The 12,902-nt window shown below is 41.0% G+C and overlaps 1 protein-coding gene across 1 annotated transcript in view; it reads right to left on the reverse strand.

Annotated features, from left to right (window-relative positions):
- Positions 1–12,902, reverse strand: part of TMC1 (transmembrane channel like 1) — a 113,763-nt gene that overhangs the window by 52,595 nt on the left and 48,266 nt on the right. Inside the window, exons 7-8 of the mRNA XM_070589680.1 lie at positions 12,411–12,517; positions 9,478–9,576 (exon numbers count right to left, since the gene is read on the reverse strand). Of these exons, the coding sequence (XP_070445781.1) occupies positions 9,478–9,576; positions 12,411–12,517 (206 nt within the window). The remainder of the gene's footprint in view (positions 1–9,477; positions 9,577–12,410; positions 12,518–12,902) is intronic.

Genomic DNA, 12,902 nt, shown 5'->3' on the forward strand with positions numbered 1-12,902 from the left:
TCTGGTCCATAGTCACTGACACATTTCCACAAGAAAGAGAAGGTTTTGATGCTGTGGTTGCTAGGAATCAACTCATGCATTTATTTATCTAACTAACGTTTATTGAGGACTTGCTGCTTGCCAAATGCTATACATAAATGGAGTAGGAGGCCCCCTAAAAAAGTTCTGCATGCAAAATATCCCCTCCATAACTGTTTGCCACTTGAAATTATATTAGAACTCCATCCCTTTGTGTTTCCCATGAATATAAATACTCACTATGAAAGACAACATTCTATCCCCAGGATGATAAATGAGTTTCATTGTCCTTAGCAACTCTTTTTAGTTTATAGTAACTATAAGACCATTATTTTGAAAAAAAAAAATCTTTAAGTCAAAACTGGTGGGAAAAGAAGACATAATTTCTGAAGGTATGTGAAAGAGAAGTGGTACCACATTAGTCGGGGTATATTTCTACTTTTCTCTAAGCTGTTATCAGTCATTTATACCTTAGTGTTAAAGAAAGTTTCAAGTGTGGATGAAAGGTAGGGAATGACATCACTTCATATCTGATAGAGTGGGACACAGGAGAGAAGCAAGACATGAGAAGGCTAACAATACCCAAAACAAACCTCGCCTAACTTCACAAGAATAGCAGCCAGCCTGGCACTTGCGGGATATACGCTGAGATCCAGCCCATGGCTGCCCTCCTTCTCTCCAGCCAGACTCGCCAAGCTTCCGCCTAATGCTTTGCTCACTCTGAGTTTCCTTTTCTTTTGCTACAACCTAGATCTAGAGTTTTAGAACTGATGCCATATGGCTCTTAGTGAGCAAGTATGTAGATTACAAAGAAGAAGGTAAGCTAAGCCTTAGCAAACCTTCTAATTTTCTGTAGAGGGAATAAACTTCTACCTGTCTATAGGACCAGAGGCAGTGAACTTTGACCCTCCAAAAGCTATGAAGGAGAAAATTCCTTTCGGTGCCCATCCATGAATCAGTGCCCTTCTCCCTCTGCCCCCTTCCTAGCCAGCTGGTATCCCATTCCCCTTTATAGCTTGTGGATACCATGCTCTCAGTGGCAGAGCTCCCTCTGCCTGTTTTCTTGTCCCTCCGAGTAATGGGCATTTTTCATGAGCTAACTACCCTAAGTAGCCATTTAAGAAAGAAACATTTATTAAACATCTATCATGTGCCAGGCATTGTGCTAACCCTTTTCACACACAATCTCATTTATTTTTTATACCAGCCTGCTGGATAGGTATTAATACTACTATTTTACACCCAATAAGAGGCTTAGAAGAATTGTCTAATATCTCACAGGGAGCACGTGGCAGGATTCAAACCCAGGTCTGTCTAAATCCCATGACTGAGTTCTTGTCATTTGGCCACACTGCCTTTTTAATTGTGCTGGCTTCTGTAAAGAGGACCACCATTTGCCTTTGGTGCCATAGTCCACGTCCACAAGGGTGGGAATTCTAGATCCTCTGCCCAATGCCTGTTACACATCTGACTCCACTTGGGTGACCCACAGTACAAAAAACTTAAAATTTTTTTGAACTCAGTCCATTAAAATATTTCCCCCTGGAGAGTGACATCAGCATTATGGCGGAGTGAGTTCTCCTGGCTATCTCTCCCCTCCACAACACCACAAAAAGGACATTCATACTCCAACAGAGGACATCCACACAACACAAAAGATGTCTGAGAGACCCACACAGCCATACTTCAGAGGGTGGAGAGGCCAGAGCCCCCCTTGGAGGAGGTGGAAGGGATAAGAGAAAACTTAGCTTCTTCCCCAAAAGTCTGTCATCTGGGACTGCACATGGCCTCCAAGAGGGAAGGAATGGGAAAGAGGATGCCCATTCGTGGGAACATGAAAGATCTCTGAGGTCCCTCACAGCCTAGGGGGCAGCCCTCTACTGGGATGAAATCTATTGCAGGGGGTGACCTCATCAAGCCAACACCCCAGGAAAGCAAATAGTGAGATCAGAGCAAGTAAGCCTTTGAGAGTATGCAGAAGAATGTGCCCATCCCCCCACACAGCCAGCACCAACTCTAGTACCAGGGACCCCAGCGGGACACAAAGGGCTCAGAATATGTGGTTCTTGACCTGACCCAGTGGTGATAGGTGATAACTGCAATCAAATAATACCAGGATGTGAAAGAACAAAGCCAATCCCTCTAGCAGTATCAAAAATTATATTAAATCTCTAGATCAGAGAGAAAAATGACAAATACCCAGAAATCAGTCCTGAAGACACAGAAATATGTAATCTAAATGACAGAGATTCCAAAATAGCTATCATCGAAAACTCAGTGTGTTAAAAGAGAACGTAGAGAAATAATTCAACAAGTTCAAGAGCTGCTTCACAAAAGAGACTGAAACTATAAAGAAGAATCAATCATAAACATTGGAGATGAAAGACACAATTGATGAGATAAAACAAAAGATGGATTCCCTGAACACTCAAGCAGACATCATAGAGGAGCAAACCAGCATAATCGAGGGTAGACATATTGAAATGCTCCAGATAGAGGAGGAGAGAGAACTAAGACTAAAAAGACAGGAAGAAAGTCTCCAAGAAATATCTGACTCAGTTGGGAAATGCAACTTAGGACTTATAGGTATTCAAGAGGGAGAAGAGAGGAAAATGGAGCAGAAAACTTGTTCAAAGAAATAATAGCAGAGAAATTCCCAAACCTGGGGAAGGATATAGAAATCCATGTGAAATACTTTAGCATTATCTATTTAAAAAGGAGTTTTTGAATAAATAAAAATACAAAAAAAGTGGAAAAAATGTTGAAACTACTTGGAAAAAATGAATTGAGTTCAGAAATTTTCAATTCCATATGAGCAGCATACATTTTATTTCTAATATTTAAGATTAATGAATGTAATTAATTTAAAGTACAATTTTTAAGCAAATAATACCTATTGGAGATATATGATATGGAACATAAGATAGAGTTTTTACTGAATTGCTTTCAAATGTTTGTAAATTTAAACAATCTATTTGTCATAGCAGATGTGTTAGACTCATAATTTGGTGCTATTTGTTTGTATTATAGATTAGAATTTCACAGGTTCCGAGGTTCTAATCTAACTCAATGGCTCAGCTTTAATCTATTAGGTTGGCAGCCAAGATTTAGATATCAGCAAATTTCTACTAGGCAAATCGAGTGCTCCCAAACAATCTTACTCTCTCACCTGGACATATTGATAGGCTCTTCCTTGATCTCACGTTCATCTTGCCCTTCTCCAACCTGTTGACTTTTTCAAAATCCAAGTCTAATAATGCCACTACCCACCCGCCACCCACTTAAATTACTTTTGATTGCTCTGACAAAAAAAAATAATTATCATGGCCTAGATTCTAGAAGGTCCCACATGGTTTGATGCCCTTCTATCTCTCCAATGCCGTCTGACCCTGATGCTCCTTTACATTCTGAGCTTTAGCTTTGCAAGCCATCATTCGGTCCCTTGAATAAGGCAACTCTCTCTCACCACAGGGCCTTTGCACTTGCTGTTCTCATTACCTAGAATGCTTCCTCCTTCTCTCAAATTGGGAGCTGTACTGACTCTTGAGAGCCCAATTCAAATGTTACTTTCTCAGAAAACGTTCTCCTATTATCTACCTCCCTTAGTCCATAAACCAGGCTAGGTTCTCTGCTGTACATTCTCTTAATGCTGTTTACCTTTCCTTTAAGCACTTGACACAGTTGCAATTACATTTGTTTTCATGATTATTTGATTGCTCTACTAGACTTTAAGTTCCTGAGGGCAGAGACCTTGTTGGATTTTGCTCACCTTTGCTTAATGCCTGACGCACTACCTGGCTCCTAACAAATGCTCAATGAATGCTCACTGAATTCATGAACAGAAGATTAATTTCCATGATCCCATCGAAAGAAAGGATGCTGTTTTCATGTTGTAAGTATGGCATCAGGGGCACAGGCATCCCAAACTTTTGCAAAAAGAAAGCTCATCTTTGGTTTGGCCAGGTGCAGCTAGAGGGAGGTGCTGAAAACTGGAAGTTGTTGCTGAAGCAAAGAAAGCCCTGATAGGACTGCAGAGCCAAGGGAACTGGTTCTCCATGTTTAGGAGAACAAAAAGATACCAAGAAAGCTAAACGCAGACCCTGGGATCTCTCCTATCACAAGCTATTGCTGAGTCATACAGAAGTCCGGGTTAAGAAGCCTATGAAGCAAAAGAAAGAACCTATGACCAAGAACAAATATGAGATGTTTCTTCTCTTCATCAAATCTCATGAGCCTATTGAACCAGAGGGACCTGCACTGGACATTGAGGAAGGGAAGCAAATATAGAAGACAAGGATGGACAGCCCTTAGATACTGCCAATGCCGGGCCCCATGCATGAGCAACATCCGCCTCTGCTCAGTGAAGTCTTCAAACGAGTCTTACTACTAGACAGATGAGAAGATCTTCATCCCTTCCAATCTTATGATCTCCATTTCAGGGCAGCATCTTATCTCTGCGTGGACTTGGGAATCTACCAGCCTAGATTTGTCCCCAAGGAATTTAGCAGTCTGGCTTGGGGTCATACTTTTGTCCTTATCAAGGGATTATTTATAATCCAGGAGTTCAGTTTCAGCTGAGCCAGCCCTGGGCTAGGCTGAGACAATGGCTGTGGCAAAGAGGTCATGCTAATGTATTTGAAGTTTGTCGAAACTAAATAACAACAACAACAGCAACAGCAACAGCAACAGTTCTGATCTAAGGTAAAGAAGCCAAGCCACATTTTCAGAGCCAAGAGACCGCCATAGCAGACATACAGGTGGGCTGCTCATTCAAAGACAACCTTCAACTGCCACCACTTTGGAGAGACCAAAATGGATTCTAATGTGTTCATCCTGAGACCCATCCCTCCAGGTGGCCCCAGCCAATGACTGAGCATGGTAAGGAATACTAGAGCCAGGTTATTCCTGAGTGATATGGAACTCCTCCAAAGGACATCCTTGCTTGGAGTGATCATTAGCCTGGCCAAGACGTTCTTCAGAACTGTACTGCAGTCTGAGACTCTTCCTACAGCAATATTTCTTCCCTGTCTCCTTTCACAGGTGTCAGATCTGCTTTGCCATCTGAAGACTCTCCCTACCTCCCCACCATTCTCCTCTTTCTTGTTTATAGGTATTTCCCCCCAAATTTCTCCTGCATCTAATACTGCTTTGGTGTCTACTTCTTAGGAAACCTAAAATGATTCACCCCTCCATTAGGGCTCCTTGAAAATAAAGATGCATTTGAACTACTGAAATAATCCTAAAAGAAAAGATACGTTATTCCATAGGTGAATCACAAAAATATCTCTCCTAAATGTGGCCAGCACAATAAGAGATGAAGGCCCTTAGGAGAACTGAGATACGTCTGAGAGGAGATGCTCTTACTTTGGGAGATCATTACTTAAAAGAACTGCTGATGCTGGTAAAATAAGAAACTGAACTGCTGTTTGTTAACATTCAGAATGTCTGTGACCGTCTCCTTGAGACAGTCTCTTCTCAAGGACGAGATGTGGTCGAAGTGGGCAGGGCAGAGGAATAGGCTTGGGAGGATATGTTAGAATGAAACAAACAATTTGACAATAAAGTCAATCACACTTTAGTTTGAATTTTAGTGCCTCCTCTAATTATCTGTGCTGTCTTTGGTAAACTAACCTCTCTGAGTCCCAATTACCTCAACGATAAAAAGATTACTGATCTTCATCTCAAAGTAGTGTTATGAACATAAAATTTGATGTATGTACCTGCTTAATACCTAAAAGATGTTCACTCTCCTCTCCTACCCCTTCTAGGGCTTCCTCCAGCTCCCACATCTCTGATGACCAGCAGAAAAGGGGAGGCAAAGTTGACTCACCATCTGTCCATATGCAATGTACAAGATGCCCTGAAACTGGAAAACTAAATGCATTTCCCTTTATTCACAACTCAAGTCTTTACCCATATGATCTCACCATCTGATATCATCTCAAGCTCCGTCCAGAATCCACCTCAGTTCCTCCCTTTCTGTCCCTTACAAGAATATCAAAGCTGTAGTGTCTCTTCGTCTTTATCATTCCTTCGTCATTCCTGTGTCTCCAAGTATCTTGCCAACAAAGACACACTCTTCTTACTGACTTAAATTCACTTTTCTAATGCCACTGTTTCAAATAACACCATTTCTGCCAATCTGATTCAAAGCATACATATCAGACAGTCTCTCAATGTCTTAATATTTTAATAAAATGTATTTTCCTCCTGATCCGTAAGACCCATCACTAGGTACTCACTAAAAGGATCGAAAATATGGTGCTTTGTAAATTGTGACTTTGAGAGGCCATAAGACTGGCTGACCTTGCATATGTCAAATGGTACTTGACTACTATTAATTAAAGGGAATTTGGATGGGTTGTGATACATGCTTATAAGTAACAGAGCACGGAGCCCCAGCAGGGTATTTCCACAGGGGTCCAAAGGGAAGTTCTAAGGTTCCAACGTGAAACTCAACAGAGAAGCAGCTCCTCACACCCTCCCCCACCTCCACCCCAAAGGTTTTCTGACCTTCTCATTCTATAGGCTCCTCTACCACAATAGGTCATGTTTGCATTTATTTTACGGTGTTCTGTAAATTTTTTTTCTGTGTTTCTTCACTTGTATCTTTGTAAAATTGCTTAGCTAAGCTGGCACATTAACCATTTTAGATGCAACAAACCAACCCATGGCCCAATTAGACTGTTCTGGCACCAGTCATCTCTGTCCTGGGCCTGAAACTTGTCTTTTTTTCCTGGCATCTCGGGACTCCTTGGAAGTGCAGAATTCTGAGTTTTCAGGGATGTCAAGGGCATTTGGTCAATGGTTTCCTCCATGGCACCATGAAAGATGAAACGCTGTGCTGTCCACTTAGATCTTCTTATATTACAGAGTGGGCACCCCTTTGAGGTAACTGTTCAGAGGATCAAGTAAAGAACCCAGGCAAGAGTAAATATCAAACCTTTCTATTTGAGAAGCCAATTTGGGAATCGCATGTTTGTTATTAAAGGTGAAAATGGGATCCAACTTTTTCAACTCCTTCTCCCTTTGTGAGATAGATAGAGGATTCAATGGAGTCAGTCTGTGTTCCAGAAAGAGTCAGTGAGAAGACTGTTGGAAATTATGACAGAGAAATTACTGACGTGATACAGGACACAGGAAGAGCACTAGATTAGGAGCCACTTATTAGCCATAAGACCCTAAACACTTTTCTGTGACTCAAAGTTTCCCTAACTTTATAATGTGGAATGTGGGATGGAAGACCTCTAAGAGCACTTCCATCTCTAAAAATCTCTTATTTTGTGATACATGCCAAATAATTGAGTGGTTACAGTAGGCAGAAAAAATAAGAAAGGCCATAAGTGAATAACATGACTTTAATGACTTTCTTATTTTTTCTTGACCTTTTAATATTCTCTCATTGCCTTAGATTGCTTTTTTAGGCAGACCTAGAATTATAAAGAAAAATGAATATCCTAGGATACTCTGGTTTCTGTCATCCTCTAGCCACCTCCAAACAGTATTTCACCAAACAGGACATGAGAGATCTGTTGAGGACAGTAACAAAATCTTGGTGAGCCCACTTAATGCCCAAACCCTTTCTCCTACCTCCCTCCTGTACTCACTGCCTAGACTCTCTAATCCACCCCTTAGTAACTCTCCTACAGACACCTTCCTCTTCATCTTCCTCCACTGGTTAATATCTTTCAAATCTCAAATGGATATTTTTTTCCAAAACTTCTTATTTCAGTTAGTTGACAAACTTATAAATGCTTAAACTTCAGAAATATACGTTTAAAAATCAAAAGGCCTTTTGTTCCTTTTTTCGCTTTTTCCTCTCTCTGGTATGACTAAAACATCAGAAAATGCCAATGATACATTATTAGTTTTTGTTCATATTAACCAGACTGGGAGTTTATTATCTTGCTATCAGAGGAAGAGAATTAGAAATAAAAATATTTTCAAGGGACATAGCAATAAATTATTCGAAATTTAAATGAGGGAGTGGGAGAGAGAGATGGAAGAAGTAAGAAGTGATAGGAGGGAGAAACAAAAGATAAGTAAAATCTAACTCAGAGGCCGTGTCCTTGATGAAGCGCAGACCCTCCCAAGCAAAATTAACAACCACATCCTCACGGCTGCCCAGTAGATTTTCTTCATTTTGCTATCTTAGTGCACAACATATGGTACACTATTTGCCGATGTATCTTTCTTCTGTCCTGAGTACCTTGAGGTCAAGAATTATGTCACATTCATCTTTGTAGAGCCAGTGCATGTTTATACTCAATAAATAAATGCTGAATTGAAATGGAAATTTCAAGTGATGGGGGTGATTTAAGATTCCAAATGCCACAAAGTCAGAGCTGCTGCTATGCCCTATGCTTATTCTATAGCTTGACTGGGAACCTTTCTTAAAGTTTATGTTTTCTGGTACTGCGCACATAAATTAATTTCTATGGTTCTTATCTCAAAGCTCTAGAAATCCTCCCCCTTACTCTGGATTTTCAGTCAACAAGATTCATTAAGCCTCTGTTGGTTGAGTATTATGTTAGACGCTTCAAAGATGTTGCAGATGCAACCTTCTCTTTAGGAAGCTCACAACTTAGCGGGGTGGAGGGTAGAATTCAAAACATCCATGAAATATACATATCAACGCTGTGAACATGAAAACTATTGATTCTTTTTCTGTCCTTCCTTCATTCCCCAGGCTACATAAAATTTTATTCTCACTTGCTACTCTTCAAAAATTCTTCGAATTATCAATTCTCCAATCTCCACCTTGTTATTTTCTCATTCCATATACTTTCAAACAGCTCTAATCTGATCACTATTTTAAAAACAATGTGTGGAATTGAATAGTTATCTCAGGCTTGAATCACACTCCAAAATGATTTTTCAATAGGCAGGAATGAGTCTCTGCCATGGCAATAATCCCCCACACAGGACAGCTCAAAGACTAACGCTTATTTTAGTATTACAATGGAGTAATGCTCATTTGGGTCCCACAATTGAGTGATACTCATGTTAGTATTATTTGAAAGTTAGAATATAGTGCTTAATATTTAGCTTTATTTAGTATTGACTATTTGGTAACACTAACTAGACTTGTTTAGGAAGTGAAGAGGTTAATATGAAATGTATAAGCTCTAATTCCCTAAGAATCCAACATGATTTTCCAAAAAGCACATGTGCAAACTCTTCTTTTGTTCTCTTCCAAAGTCAGAGATAAGAATATTTGCTTCAAGTCTTTGACCTCTGAGCTCACATTCATTCAGTAATCTATATTCCCATTTAATCATATTATCATATTCCTAAATCCTATTCACTTTTTTTTTCTTTCTTTCTTTCTGTTTTTTTAACTGAAGGCAGCAACATCTATCTTAAAACCTTCATCCAGTCCTGGAAGAGGAGGCCATGGGGTTTCAGAGAGTAAGGAAAAATTCATTCTCTTACCAACAGAGCCCTGTAGACACTTACATTGAAGTCGTACAATACACCAAAGTTCGCTGCAGAGGCCTCTTCAGCTCTGGGAACTGTTTTTCTAGGTAGACTGCCATACGGCAAACCCCAGAGGTACTACATGGAGAAACAAAGAAAGCAGTTAATAATTGGAAACAACATCTGAGTCACACATGTGATCACAAATGGTTTTATTTAAAAGCACTTATGAAACTTTTCATGGGGACTCTGTGGGTCTCCACGTGGGGTCCCATTTTCTGGGAGTCGACTACTAAATCCTGGGTTAAAAGCAAAGAAAGTGCTAAGGACCCCACATGCCAAGTTCAGTGGATGGACCACCAGCAGTTGGGCCAACCACATTGCCCAGAGGCTTGCTGAGAAGCCCCAGTACCCACCACCACTGCCAAACTGGTCTCATTGAGAGGAGGTCTGGAAAGGAAAGAGGTGGCCATTTGAGGGACTACAGTTTTTAAGAAAATTATACTACCCATGTCTTCATATGGGAATACCCCTTAGAGGTGGGCGTGGAGGGAGATTTTTCTCCCTCATGTCAAGGAAGAGAGGAGTCAAGAGATTAACTCATGGAATTTGAGCATGTCATCTATGAGGGAAGATTGCACCCTGATTATAATATCTGCTTCACCACTAATTCGGGTTTACTGTCCTAACCTCATGCTACCAGATTAGGAGAGAAGTCATCAGGGGCAAAGTCAGCCAGTGAGGGCACAAGAGTAGGGTCATACCAGCCGGCTTGGTGAGAACTGGAAAATCACCCTTCTAGCCCCAGGGCAAGCATATGGCTTGCCAAGCAGATGCTGCTGCTTCTGTGAGATGAAAACTTCCCTTCCCTGGGCCTGGGGGTGGAAGGATGAATGTGGATGGAAGCCCAGGTGCAGAGCTTGACTGGGCAAGGGCTGGAAACCAACTCCTACTCTTTCCCTCCACGCAAGCTGCTGGCTTCTGGGGCAGCTTCCTGGTTTCTTGGAACTGAATAGAACAGAGGGTGGGTTCTGCCCATGCGATCTTGCCCCAGAGTTGGGGGCCACAAAGGACAGAGGAGATTAGGGTCTCAGGATTGTCCAAGGACATAGTTTCTTTGGTCAAAAGGGCAAATGCATCAGAGGAATGCTGAGTGAGGCTGCTAGGTGGAGATGGCTGAAAAATGTAGCCTTGTTGCCCGAAGATGCCCAGTCCTGCCCTGTGGTGGTCCTGTAAAATTAGTATACAGGGTGCCCGTCCTCTTTTGTTCTTTTGCTGGAGTTGGTAATCATTGCCCAGAAAACAGGATGCCCCTCAACATCTAACACAGCCTCTCATCCCAAACAAACATGCTTCCTAGTTCTAAGAATAAATCCAATCGAACACATATTAGCTCCCTCCACTATATGTTAGGCATTCCGTGATTTCATACAGTTGGAACGAATTAGCTACATCCTTTCATTTTCTCCACATGGAGGCAGCATGGTGTGGGGGAAAGAGAAAATGCAGCTGATCAAACTCCACTACACCCTACATCTGACACTAAGGGCGTCATAGTAGCCGGCGATGGAGTTTCAGGTTTCCTTAGAGATATCAGCAAAAATAAAGCTGCAGTTAATTTGAAATGGATGGAATACATGCATTCTGCTGCATTTCCTGAAAGTTTTTGCTTAGGAAATGGACTCTGCAGGACCTCTGATCTATATCCACTGTCTTCTCTGAGCCCCATGACCGTAGAACTCCAGGAATTATCTCGAGGATTATAAAAGTAGTGGTTTAGGGTGCAAAATCTTGCGACAAAAGATAGAATCATGAGTCCTAGTCTCAGATCAGCTTAAAACAAAAAAACTCACTCTGAGCCGTTAGCTAAGTCCAATAAGCATTATGTGACTCAGTTTCACATTTTTAAAACGGGGGAAGAAAAACTCTTCTATAGTCTACCTCATAAATTTGTTGTGAGGGTCAGTAAGTCAATGAAATGAAAGTGCCTTGCACTATTAAAAGCTAAAGCTCTTTATGAATGGAAGGCACTATTAGTATTATTGTGCTCATGGGGAGGCTTGATCCAGAAACTGGCCTTGAAATGAAACTAGGGGGATAAAAAGTTACTCAAAACACTTAATTTTGGCTGTTGTCAATGCTTTATTGAACAAATTGGCTTTGAAATATTGATACGTGAAAAGACCCCTTGTAGCTTAAATAATGTCTGACCCAACTTTTGTATGGTACCATCCATAGAGGTCAGGGTCATTTAACTTCTAATGGGAGAAGACCCCAACCTCAGTCTTGCTTCTTGGCCCTAGCTGGTTGACTCTTTTCCCGCATCTGCCCAAAGCTTTGTCTTCTTCTTCCATCTGGACCCACTATCTGTTTTACTCTCCTCTCTGACCTTGGTCTGAAGAGACCTCATCAAACTCCATCCCACGCCACCCCACTGTGTGTGTGTGTGTGTGTGTGTGTGTGTGTGTGTGTGTGTGTCTGTCTGTCTGTCTGGGTTATCTTACTTTATATATCAAAAAAATTTGCTCACTTTGTGCTTCTTCAGACAGACAAGCAGGATGTCTTGAGTTGTGTTAAGAAGCATTTCTTTCAAAGCAGACTTGGCAAAATAAATAAACGCAAGTCCCTGGATGTCAAAGCCTTCCTCTTGAGCAATTAATGTTTGGGCACAGGGACCACCTTGGGAATGATAGAAGCCGTGAAGCTTTCCACATAAAAAGTCCATTTAAGCATACACATGGCATTTTATATATGATTTCAAGAGGTTCACCTACCCTTTGGAGCAAAAATTAAGACCTTCAGCCCATGGGCACCATTTTGAACATTAACCTTGTTACAAATATTATGACTCTAAGTGAATGTAGTCAGTCAGTCATTCTACTCTTAAAGAAGAGAAGAGAACTTTTCTAAGAGAGTGATCACACAAGAAACTTGTGTCAGCATGTTTTGTAAACTGGAAGTCAGAACCTCACCTCTGGCAACATGATGAGGCCGAACGTCAGGATAAACATAACCATATTGACTCCATACATCCATCTCAAGAACAGGAAGTACGAGGCCACCGAGGACCCAAACTGACCTATTAAAAAGAAAATTAAAAGGTTGAAAGAGAGGTCAAAAAAAATTAAAACAAAGCAAAAGCCATGTCTCGGTGCCTTCCAAAATACGTCTGCTCATTGCAGCACAGTGGTTCTCTCCACATTTACAGTGTCTACTATTCTTTTTCTATCCAGGAAGAGAAAATGTGAATCCGATGAAAGTCCTCTCTGTCACATAGCTGTAGTTGTATAGAATGACACTGACTCACCCAAGGGAAAGCTGTCTTTTGTTTAACGGCTTGAGTTGCAGTTTGAAGAGCCCATGTTATTCCTTGAGTTAACGGAGTTAAGTGAGTAAATATATGTGAAGTGGTTATTATAGTGCCTGGCCCGTAGTTAGCTATCGTTATAATTATAACTACTGTG

This window comes from Equus przewalskii, chromosome 22, assembly GCF_037783145.1.
Source record: "Equus przewalskii isolate Varuska chromosome 22, EquPr2, whole genome shotgun sequence".
Taxonomy (NCBI): domain Eukaryota; kingdom Metazoa; phylum Chordata; class Mammalia; order Perissodactyla; family Equidae; genus Equus; species Equus przewalskii.